Here is a 12608-nt window from a genome sequence, read left to right as displayed (position 1 = left end):
ATAAATTCAAGACCGTCCTGAGGAAAGTGTCACTTATGGAGTAAGCGACCAAAGAGAGGAGCTTCGCCAGCTGACCGGAAAGAGCCTTGAGAGAAGCCTTAAGTACCCGATCATTGTGGGTCAACCCTATTTTATTTATACGTGTGTTGAATAGCATATTTCATTTTATATCATTTTGACAAGTAAATGGGGAAAGCTGGCTTTGTACCCCAAATGCTGCAAATTGTAACGCCCTGTGATTCCGTGGATGACCTCAACACAATTTAAAAAGGTTTTTCAAACGTTTTCCTACTACTTAATCTTATTTATTCAGCAGAGAGTTTTACTGACATTTAAACATCAAATTACAGTAATTTTTAATGCAAGCAGTGTAAAATCACAAAAAACAATAGTCTGACATTGTGAGTAATCCGAACATTTTACACTGCAATGCAATAGTGAGCTTATAATACTCATATTGAACACAGTAACAAAATAACATACATAATACTTGCAATGAGACTGAAAAACACGTGAGAGTGATGGTGTCCCAGTAAAAAAGTAAAATGAACGATGGCATTAACTTTATTTTCGGTTTTGACTTGCGTCCAATTGGCCTTTTCTTTTATTTAATTGATTTCATAGAATTTGCATGTACGGTGCATTTCTAGAGTTTCTGTGTGTCATGAGCGTAACTCCCCATTTCAATCACTCAAGGGCAACTGCTGCTATCCTACATGACAGTCACAATAAAGAAACCTGCTTTGTTGGCAAGGAGTGCTTAGGTCTTTTGTTAGTTGGCAGAAGCACATTCCTTTAAAAAGCTGCTGACATGTATTACAGAACAATGGTGCAGTTTTCCCAGGCCTTTATAAAAGGCAGACCTGCCAAAATGTGGCACAGTGCTGCGTCTACTGTGATTCATCACAATGGGGAAGGTGAGTTCAGAATTGCTGCATATACTACCAAATCATTTACATTTATAACTAAAAATAAAAAATCTTTATTTTTTAATTCAAAGAATTAAGCAAAAGCAAAATAATAATATGTGATCATTTTGTAGATCATCTTCTATGAAGACAGGAACTTCCAAGGTCGCTCGTATGAGTGTAGCAGTGACTGTGCGGACCTGCACTCCTACTTCAGTCGCTGTAACTCCATCCGCGTGGACAGTGGCTCATGGATGGTGTATGAGCGCCCCAACTACATGGGCTACCAGTACTTCCTGAAAAGAGGGGAGTATCCTGACTATCAGCGCTGGATGGGATTTAATGACTGTGTGCGTTCCTGCCGCATGATCCCAGAGGTAAGTTTAATTTGATTTTCTCTATTGTTTTATTTTAACAGCAAAACCCATAGCAAAGGTCAAACGACAAACCTTAAAATGAAAGAAATGCATCATCCTTGAAATGGTTTATAAGACATTTAGCTTACACAAAATATTAAGCACTTGGACAATGGAGAAAGACTTGATAACAAAAGAGACAAAGGAACTTTTCAGTTTTTAGAATATCCTTTTACCTTGTGTTAGGTATTTAGTTTTATATGTGACTTTTATGTTTTTTTTCCAAATGTATATTTTGCCATTGAATGTAATTTCATCATATATGCCATACCATTATCAAACTAGCGTAATCCAAATTATAAAGGTACCAGTGAAATTGAAAAGAACATAAAAATTTTAAAGACACAATATGTTATGCTTTCTAACACATATTATGTGTAAAAATATAAAGGCATGTTGAGATTTTCTCACTGGTAAACATAACAAAATGCGGCATTATTAGGTGAAATATAGAAACTGAAATCATGATGTGTTTAATTAATACAGTCAGTCATCTATAAAAGCATCAAAACACAGTAACAGGGCTTACTAATAATAAAGATCTTAATGCACCTGGGGAGGCACCATGGCATTCTGCTGGGTGCTGCCAGTTCATGGATCAGGTGCTCTGGGCACACATCCCATACCTGGTTATTGCCTTTGTTGGTCTTCCTTCATTTCCTCAATAAAATACAATCCATGTTAGATTAAATGGCAATTCCAAACTGGTATTATGTGGGAGTGTGACTGATAGACTGACAGCTTACACCCAATGCTGCCAAGAGAGGCTCTAGTTGCTGACAACCTGGGGCCTCATGTATAAACGGTGCGTACACACAGAAATGTTGCGTAAGAACTTTTCCACATTCAAATCGCGATGTATAAAACCTACACTTGGGCGTAAAGCCACACACTTTTCCACAGTACCTCATGCCTTTTTGTACGCAAGTTCTCCACTCGGTTTTGCAGACTGGTGGCACCCAGCGTCAAAGCAATGCTACTATTCCTGTGTGGTTACTCATTATTTTCCTGAAGCGGCTTTATAAATACACCGAAACTAACAGCATATTGTTTATTAGTGTAATGCATCTGATTGTAATTAACTTGTAACAATAAAATGGTCCAGGGAACAGCCATAGTATTCCAAATACCATAACTGCTTTAGTGTTGTTACTGTCACTTCTTCTTCTTCTTCTTCTTCTTCTTCTTTCAGCTCCTCCCGTTAGGAGTTGCCACAGCGGATCATCATTTTCCATATTTCTTTCACTGCACCACTCGGAGTATTTATATCACTGTATCTGAGTGTGAATCACAACAGCAGCTGATCGGAAAGAGAATTATCGGTATACAGCTTTAAGGACACGCTGTCTCAGCCACTGCAAAACGTTTTAAAGCCTTTCCTGTACAGACCTCGTGGTTCAGAAACAGTTTCATCCCAAGAACTTTAAATGCACTCAATCAATTGCACCTTGTAGAACTGTGTGTACTTATAAGTACAATCACCCCACTGTAAACTTGCACTACAGTTATAATATCGCACAACCTGAGCCACTTTATAAAGGGCGTATTTGATGAAATGCAGCAAAATATGTTTTTTAAATTATACATATAAAACTTTAACTTCATTTAAATAATCTATATTCTTGACTGGGAGTGCCGTTAAGGATAGAATATTTAAACATGTACTACGAAGATATTTCAATGTTCCTTAAACGTTTTGAAGAATCGGCGCTAAGCTTACAGATGGCTTAACTTCTATTACAGAGCTGATTGTGTGGCGATCGGTTACTTGGGGAAAGAAAAGCACTGACTGCAGTGACGGCTACGCCAATATATATTGAATATAAAACAGAAAGAGAAAATAACAACACAGCTAAAAACACAGCGACAAATTTCGGCAAAAGTTAAATGCTTGTGTCATGAGCACGAGGCGGCTAAGCAGTGTCTGCAACGGACGAGGCCATCCACTGTACATAGGCTACTTTACTGACATTGGCGGGCGAAGGAGCCACCGATTCTTCCTCTGCCCAGTGCCACCACAAGCCTAGAGCCGCCCCTGAGTACTGCTGCAATAAATTATTTCATCGAAGTGAAAAACATGTTTAATAACGTGCTTTAACCCCTATCATCATGAAAATGATATCACGTATACATCTCAGTATTTTAGTTATTCAGAGAGCTGTAATATAACGAATGTAATGGATTCTGTGTCCAGTTGGAGTAAGAGAGCTGGTTTAAGAAGCAAGTAGTGAGTCACACACATAGGCATATAGAAGATCAAATACAAAACAAAGCATTTAACGTGCTACTTTAATTACGATGTGATTTGAGAAACTGGTTAATTAAACGATTTTAAGATGAAGTTTATGATGCTCTACTTTAATGATAAAATAAACTACGTGATTAAAGTGGAAATGTCGAGATTGAAGTTGATATTTCGTGCTTTTTTCCCACTGTGTGCCTTTTTTCTCTGTACCCTAATAAGCTTTCATATGACACTCAGACAGTGGGCTACAACTCGGCTTTTCACGGCGACTTTGATATGTGCCTTCTTTTTTATTTCCGTCACTGTGCGATTTTGTGAACGTGAGCTTTCAAGTTTCTCCAACACGCTATGTCACTCGATCAACTTCATTTTTTTGATTATACCGCGGTTTATTTGAACAAATAGTATGTTTTTCCTTTGCCTCCACTTGGTATTCGCTGAAATTCTTATATTTCCCCCGTGCTTTTCCCATTGTCTTTTCATAGAAGGCTGAGCTTAAGGGCGATTTATATTGATTTGCATATTCAAAGAGGCGTAATTCTGGGAGGAGTTGGGGCGTTACATAAAGCGCGTGCACGGCGTTAGTTTTCACGCTGATCGGGATTTATGTAGCGGAAGAACGTGGAAGTTGGAGTACGCACAGATTCCTGCATCTGGATTTTTCTGTGCGTAAGCATATTTCGGCTTTTGTGCTTACGCTATGTTATAGTGCGAGTTCTACGCACGCCGTTATACATGAGGCCCCTAAACTGAATTAATTTAAAGTTTGAAAATATCATATTTTGCTCTGTTATTACATAAAATACAAAAACTCAGATAGATAGAACTTTATTTGTTCCCAATGGAATATTAGGCTTTTTACAATAGCTCTTTAAATAAATAAATGCATAAATAGGTAAATAAATAAATAAATAAATAAATATTAGAATAAATAAATGAACGTATATACTATGGTCTGAACACACAGGAAAATATATAAACTATAAAGCAAGAAATTTAAAAAGAAAGAAAAGTTCTGACTTGGCTGGCATTACACAGGTGTATTGCTGTTGGTATAAAGGAGCCCCTGTAGTGTTTCTTGACACACTTCTGCTAAACGATTCGTTGGATGAAAGTCCTCACTGTTAGTGTGTCAGAGAGAGGTTGTGCAGCATTGTTCACAATGGAATTCAGTTTTGTTTTAATTCTCTCCTCTGCTACGACCTCCAGGGGGTCCAGAGTGTGTCCTATAACTGAGCTTGCCCTTTTAATTTGCTTGTTGATTTGATGGGCCGCTCTTGAAGAGAGGTTACCAGTCCAGCACCCCAGAACATAGAAAATCACACTGGCCATCACAGATTTATAGATATTTAGGATGTCACTTCCAAAATTAAAGGAACACAGTCTCCTGATGATAAAGAACCTGCTCTGTAAGTTCTTATATACTTCTTCTGTGTTTCAAGACCAGTCTAACTTGTTATTAATGTGAACCCCCAAGTACTTGTAGGAGCGGACCACTTCTACATCCCCTTCCTGAGTAGTGACTGGACATACGGGCTCATTGATATGGTAAAAGTCAATAACCAGTTCCTTGGTTTTGCTGATGTTAAGATGCAGAGAATTCTGTTTGCACCAAGAAACAAACTTCTCCACCTGACTGCTATACTCTGTCTCATCTGTTTTATCAAAACACCTTATAAGTGCAGAATCATCTGAGAATTTCTGCAAGTGATATGATCTGGCATGATATTTATAGTCTGAGGTGTACAGAGTGAAGAGAAAAGTAGACAGGACTGTTCCTTGTGGTGCACCAGAGATGCTCATATCCATATCAGAAACACAGTCCTTGAGTCTCACACACTTCAGGCTGCCTGACCAATAGTCCTTTATCCAGGACACCATAAGCTCATCCACCTGCATATCTCTGAGTTTACCCCTTAACGGGGATGGCTGGATGGTATTGTAGGCACTGGAGAAATCTAAAACCATAATCCTCACAGTGCTGCCAGCTTTGTCCAGGTAAGAATAAGCCTTGTGGAGTAGATAGATAATTGCATCCTCTACTCCAATCTTTATCTGATAGGCCAGACTGTAGTGGGCCCAGATGGTCTACCACAAGAGAACTCATATTCCAGGACCAGTCTGTCAAAGGTCTTTGTCATGAGACATAAGTATCACTGGTCTGTAGTCATTATGTGAAGAAGCACCTGCCTTCTTTGGAACAAGACCAGTGCAGGATGTTTACCACAGTAATGGCACTTTCTGAAGTCTTGGGGACAAACTGAACAGGTAACAGAGGACATCACAAAGTTGGTCAGCACAGGCTTTGAGAACTCGAGGACTGACTCCATGTGTTTCTGCAGCTTTTCCTATGTGTAGCTTTCTCTGTTGTCTCCTTATTTGGTCTTCAGCTATGGACAGTCCACACTGATAGTCAGAAGTGGACTTGTCACTGACCATTCCAGTTGACATGGTAGGAGTTGTTGATGTAGTAGGGATAGTGTGGGGAGACTGGTCATTGGAAGAAGGTAGCAATGACTAGGAAAATCAATTAAAAAATTGGTTAGGTGTTGGCTTTGTCCACATCTCCTTCTAGAACCTGAGCCCTGGATTGCTTAAGTCCCGTAATTATGCTCAGTCCATTCCAGAAATCCTTCAAGTTATTTTAAGTGTGTTTGTTTTCTATTTTAGCTTTTTGGCTTTCCTCTCATCATTAGCAGCTAGACAATAGGATATTTTTTTTAATTGGACACTTATTGTTTTCCAATACAGACTTTTTTCTTTCTGTTGTAATTTGCCTAAAATTATATATAAAGCACTTTGAGCTACACTTCTAAATGAAAATGTGCTATATAAATAAACATTCTAACAAAATGTAAAAAATGCTTTCATGATGGTGGCATGGTAGTCTCATTCTGTCTTATAGCCATGGTGCATTCTATGTGGAACTTGTCTATTCTAACTGTCTTCAAGTGGGATTTGACCAGGAACCCAACGGTTTTCTTCCCAGGTCCAAAGATAGGCTAGTGCACTAATTGGTGACACTAAATTGCCATGATGTGAATTAGTAAAGGAGTGCATAAATGTGATCTGTGACGGGTGCCACCTCTTGTTACTGTGTATTATGTAAAATGAGTTTAGAAAATATATGGATAGCTGGACACTTATGTCATAACTAGAAATTTTGAATACATATGCTACAAACAAAGTGAATTTCTTGATATTAGCACCTGGTCCTGGAGAAGATGGATTGAGGCTTCCTGCAAAATAGGCGTTTCAACATGTTAAGTCATTTAGTTTTTTCACTGCATGGCTATGCTTATTAGCAAAAACACGTAGGCTTAACATAGGGAGAGTGTGGAGCAGGCCTGTAATGAAATGATGTGTGCTATTTACCAGATTTACCGCTTTTTTGATTGAAATTAAAAAATAGAAATTGATTTAAACAGATGTAATATTTGCAACAGTCTTCATTGAAATATTAGAGTAGTAAGTACAAAATAGTAAGACTAAATTCTTTAAAAAGACATTTTATTGTACGATTCTAATATTGGCTATATTAAATCATATCAGCTCAGATAGATAGATAGATAGATAGATAGATAGATAGATAGATAGATAGATAGATAGATAGATAGATAGATAGATAGATAGATAGATAGATAGATACTTTATTAATCCCAGTTCATGTTTGATCAATAGACACCACCTTGGAGTACTCCCAGGAACACCTCAAGGGTGCAGTGCATGTTTGACTAAGTAATTTGCTGATTTCTTCCATGCAACTGCTGTATTTATTCATCTGCTTAATGCAATTGCAGGCTTACATATCCTGGGCGTGCTCTATTCAAAGCAGAAATTAAACCAGAGGAAGAACTGCAGTCCATCACTAGGCATACTAACTCACACACTCCCATTGTGCCAGATTAGAGTTGCCAATCCACCTAAACAAATTATTTTGGGGATGAAATAACAAACTAAAGATTGTGAAGGAAACCAAGACAGCACTCACACAGTGACCAGGCCAAAATCTAATCCCTGAAGAAACTGTAAGGCTCTAACATCTAAAATAACATGTTGTGTTTACTGAAAAGTCACATTAAGAAAACCAAATGATACTCGGGCTTCTTGTAGGTGACTTTTCTGTCTATTGTTGGTTCCTACTACTGTCCAGCCCATTGTGATCCTGTATTGCTTAAGCAGACTCAGAAAACAGCAAAAAATATCTTCATAATGAAAAACATAAAAAGAGAAGAATTGTCATCTTCTGTAATACCAAGTAATACTCTTTCTTTTATCTGTTACTGTTATTTTATTTTTGAGTCTTAACACCCATATTATTAACGAGCTCCACGGCAAAGGAGGAGGCCGTTCAGCCCATTGACAGTTTTCCATTGTAATCTATCTATCTATCTATCTATCTATCTATCTATCTATCTATCTATCTATCTATCTATCTATCTATCTATCTATCTATCTACAGTATCTATCTATCTATCTATCTATCTATCTATCTATCTATCTATCTATCTATCTATCTATCTATCTATCTATCTATCTATCTATCTATCTATCTATCTGTCTATCTAAGTGCTTTGAAAATGGACACTAATCCTCAATGAAGAGATCCAATCTTCCAACAAAACTTTATATAAAATGTATATAAAATTGAATAAGATTTAATTTGATTTGAAGACTGATGTTGTGTTCTCCATGGCAGGTAGATAGTAGTTTGAAATCCTTCAAGGGGCTATGATGTCTAGGTGGAGAGCAAAAGAACCACCAAAGATTATGGAACTCTATATTTCAAGGTTCCTGATGGCATAAGAGTCAGCTTTCACAAAGGGTCTTTCTGACTCTATGGCTCCAAAATTTTTTTAGGAAACTCTTTCACTTTGAGGGTTAAACACAGATTCTTCCAGAATCATCCCTCCATACGGCATAAAATGGCACTCTCAGCCATGACCCTTTGAGGCCTCCATCTGCCACTGACTAATAAAACACCCAGTCAGTATAAACTTTATGGTGATGTTTTAAGTGCACAAGTGACCAAACCATTCCATCAACTACTGAGGGTAATATTCACCTCCAGTATGGCGTCAGGGTTTTCTTTATCTTCTACTTTTTTGTCATTCATTCTTCGATAACATCGTTTTGCTTACAAAATGGTTTTGAAACCTCAGTTCTACTTCCATATACTGCATAAATATATGCAACAACTGTAAATGTAAGGAATTACAGCTATCAGTACACTCTTAAAAATAATTATAGATTTTTTTTATATATGCTTCCCATGCTACACTAGATTGACAAAACACATAAACACAATGTGAATTAACTACAAATAAGTTTCCAAAAACAAATTTTATATTAATAGTGATGTTAAAAATGTTAATATTCCCTTTCTCTTGTGCCATTATTTAGCACCAAGGATCATACAGAATCAGAATCTACGAAAGACCAGAGTTTGGAGGACAGATGATGGAATTTGTTGATGACTGTCCCTCTCTCTTTGAACGTTTCCATTACAATGATGTTCATTCCTGCAATGTGATGGATGGCTACTGGCTCTTCTTTGAACATCCTAACTACCGTGGAAGACAGTACTTCCTAAGACCTGGAGAGTACAGGAGATACAGTGACTGGGGTTCAATGAGCTCCAGGATTGGATCCTTCAGGCGCATCACTGATTTCAACTAACTTTGAAAAATAAAAAAACAACAGTTCAAAGTTATCCAGTTGTGGATTCTTAACTCATAACTCATTATTTCAAACATGAAAGCATTACTTTAGGGTGACAAAAGTTCTAATGGCAGAAACTTACACAACCACTCTTTTTTTGTGAAGATTAACTCACACCATACCAGAAAACCCATTGTGCTCAGCTTGCAGTATTGATGTGTTAGTGTCATAATCGTGTTTACTGTTCTGCCAGCCTTGTGTCATTAGTAACATTTTTGGAGTTTTTAGTACTTCATGTGGAAAAAAATAGCACAATATTATATTTTATAATGGTATGTCACCATTTGAAAAACAAGTAAATTCCATGAAACTGCTACCATTTTGTCACTAATGCCACCTACAATATACTCTTTCAGTTCACACGGTTGACTTTATATTGCAGTGACACTCACACTCCCCAACTCCAGTCCTGGAGGGCCACAGTAGCTGCAGGTTTTCATTCAAACCCCTTTCTTAATTATTTACTTGCTTTTGCTACTAATTCACTTTTTTTGAATTAATTTTAATTGACATGCTCTTGAAGAATCAAACCCCTGAAATGTTTCTCTTTCCTTAATTAGCTGCCAAGCAATAATGAGATACGAAACATGACCAGCAAACTGTGTCCATCATACAGTATCTGAAAATAAAGAAAGATGAAGGTCTCGGGAATGTTGATCTGCTCAGGTCCCCAAAACATTTTAACACTGCTCTTAGAAAAGAGAAATTTAACAATTTTGGAAATGTCTGCTATTGCACAATGAGAGCAGCAGCAACCAAAAAATTAAAAAAAAAACAGCAAGATTTGGCACCTAATTAAACAACTGGTTGGAGTGAAATTAGTTGGAGTTTGAGGCCCTGATTTATTTGGTCTTCTGTTGATTTATTCACTTCACATTTCATTACTGTTTGGGTGCCATTTAAGGAAAGACAAGAAGCAATTCAGAGGAATGAAGTAAAGATTCAGGTGAACAAATCTAAAAAAAACAAGTAAATTAAAATTAATTCAAAAGAAGTTAATTAGCAGCAAATAACAGGTCACTAATTAAGAAAAGTGACAGAATGAAAACCTCCAGGACCCCTGCTTTATATGAACGTATACCTGCTATAATGAAGAAGCCAAAAACACGCACTATACATTATGCTTTGAGTTTAGAAAATCATTCACAAAAGAAGTACAATTATGATAACAAAATCAATAAATGTAATCAACTGCTCAGTCATGGCCAACATTATATTCATAGACTATGGGTTTAAAACAATCTAGTCAGGTACGGTGGATCACGCGTATATGTGTTTCACAGGGAGAATGGGCAAACATAAAGATTTAAAGGTTTTGGAATGTGCCTTCGTAGTAAATGCAAAACCTATCCATTGGTTTTTAGGAGTAACAGTGTCACAGGTGTATTGAGATTAGGTCACAAACTAAGACACGCCTGGCCAACAGTTGTCATGTTTGTTAAAACAAAACAAAAAAACTGTTGACTCTAGCACGACTTGAACAGGCTAGAGTCAGTCAACCTAACAGATGAATTCAGCAATGGTGTTAAAAAAACAACAAATCTGTATGCGTAGATTTTTGCATCTCGATAAGGTATGGTAACTGATGACCCAAATGGATTCCAATCCTGTCACATATAAACAAAAATTGCGGCTGCAAAAAGTTATGAAACCCACAAAGTGGACACAGGCTTTGATGAATCATGGTTTCTACTTATTCATGCTGAAATGATGGCCAACCCAGCCCACCAGGTGCCAGTAATGCAAACTTGTGGTAGTTGTGTAATACTATGCCCTGTCTTCTTGTGGCACACATTGGGTCTCCTAATGCTAGGACAGCACCAGATATCCAGGTATCATTTCCATACTATTGAAACCTACTTGCCCAGGCTGTTGAGATGGAGGGCCAATTGCTATTACATACATGTTATATAGAAAAAAGTAGTGAAGTACCACAGCTAGGAAAATAATACATAATTCCTCAGAAAACATATAACAAACTTGGAAGTGTGCATGCTTTCCATTTATTTATACATCTTTCAACATTTAAATATTATCTGTAAATCCAAATTTTAGTGTTTGCATCCATTATAAAAATGTAATTGCAGTGAATGAGCAGATCCAAGCAATTATAGTCCAGTAAGCTCACAGGAAAATTTAATAGAAGGAATTATTAAGAACTAGCCAAATACCCATGCTTCGCAGTGCAGAAGTAGTGTGTTAAAGAAGTTATGAAAAAGAAAAGGAAACATTTTAAAAATAACATAACATGATTGTCAATGTAATTGTCGTAAGCCTATTTTGGTATTAAGAGTGAATTTGATTATTGTAAAGAATTTAATTTATGATTATTAATGTTGTGTATGAGAAATGCACATTTTTAGGATGTTAGGATCTCTTTGTAAAAGACGTTTGTAATTCTGCTCTAAAATGACCAATCTGTCTTCTGAGCTTACTCTTGAGCATGCAACATACTGTACAGTTGGCCATGTGAGAAGCAATCTTGTGTCAAGTCAATGCTGAACTTTTTTAGAATCTGGCCCTGTGACTTATTTATTGTCATAGCGAAGCAGAACCTTATTGGAAATTGGAGGGTCTGCCGGAAGTCTCCAGCCAGCAAGCCATTTTTGTTGTGTTTCTGGTGTCTTGTAGGGACCTGTCTAAAGCCTCAACACCTAGTGTGTGTGTCATAGTGCATTACAATCACATCCTTGCACCATGGTGCTCTGCTTGGATATGTTACACATAGGGCGGCGGTTCTCAACCTGTGGGGCATGTCCCCCTAGGGTGCGTGAAAAAACAAAAAAGGGGGCGCGAGAGATGTGAAAAAAAGAAAACAAGAATCGAAAATATGAAAAATACATCTATTGAAACCTAAACAAATTAACTTAAACTACATTCTGATACTACAAAAATACAGTGCATCCAGAAAGTATTCACAGCGCATCACTTTTTACACATTTTGTTATGTTGCAGCCTTATTCCAAAATGGATTAAATAATTTTTTTTCCTCAGTATTCTACACACAACACCCCATAATGACAATGTGAAAAAGTTTACTTGAGGTTTTTGCAAATTTATTAAAAATAAAAAAAATTGAGAAAGCACATATACATACAGTAAGTATTCACAGCCTTTGCCATAAAGCTCCAAATTGAGCTCAGGTGCATCCTGTTTCCCATGATCATCCTTGAGATGTTTCTGCAGCTTAATTGGAGTCCACCTGCGGTAAATTCAGTTGATTGGATATGATTTGGAAAGGCACAAACCTGTCTATATAAGGTTCCACAGTTGACAGTTCATGTCAGAGCACAAACCAAGCATGAAGTCAAAGGAATT

General features: G+C 37.2%; 1 protein-coding gene across 1 annotated transcript; it reads left to right on the top strand.

Annotated features, from left to right (window-relative positions):
* Nucleotides 1–899: 899 nt before the first annotated feature.
* Nucleotides 900–9248, top strand: LOC120530544 (gamma-crystallin M2-like). Its single transcript, XM_039754972.1, has 3 exons — nucleotides 900–917; nucleotides 1043–1285; nucleotides 8973–9248. Exons 1-3 carry the CDS (start codon nucleotides 909–911, stop codon nucleotides 9246–9248), a joined length of 528 nt encoding a protein of 175 aa, XP_039610906.1. The 5' UTR covers nucleotides 900–908.
* The last annotated feature ends 3360 nt before the right edge of the window (nucleotides 9249–12608 follow it).

The sequence above is a fragment of the Polypterus senegalus genome, chromosome 6 (assembly GCF_016835505.1).
Source record: "Polypterus senegalus isolate Bchr_013 chromosome 6, ASM1683550v1, whole genome shotgun sequence".
NCBI lineage: Eukaryota > Metazoa > Chordata > Cladistia > Polypteriformes > Polypteridae > Polypterus > Polypterus senegalus.
Note: the sequence above shows the minus strand (reverse complement) of the source record. Positions and strands in the feature narration are given on the sequence as shown.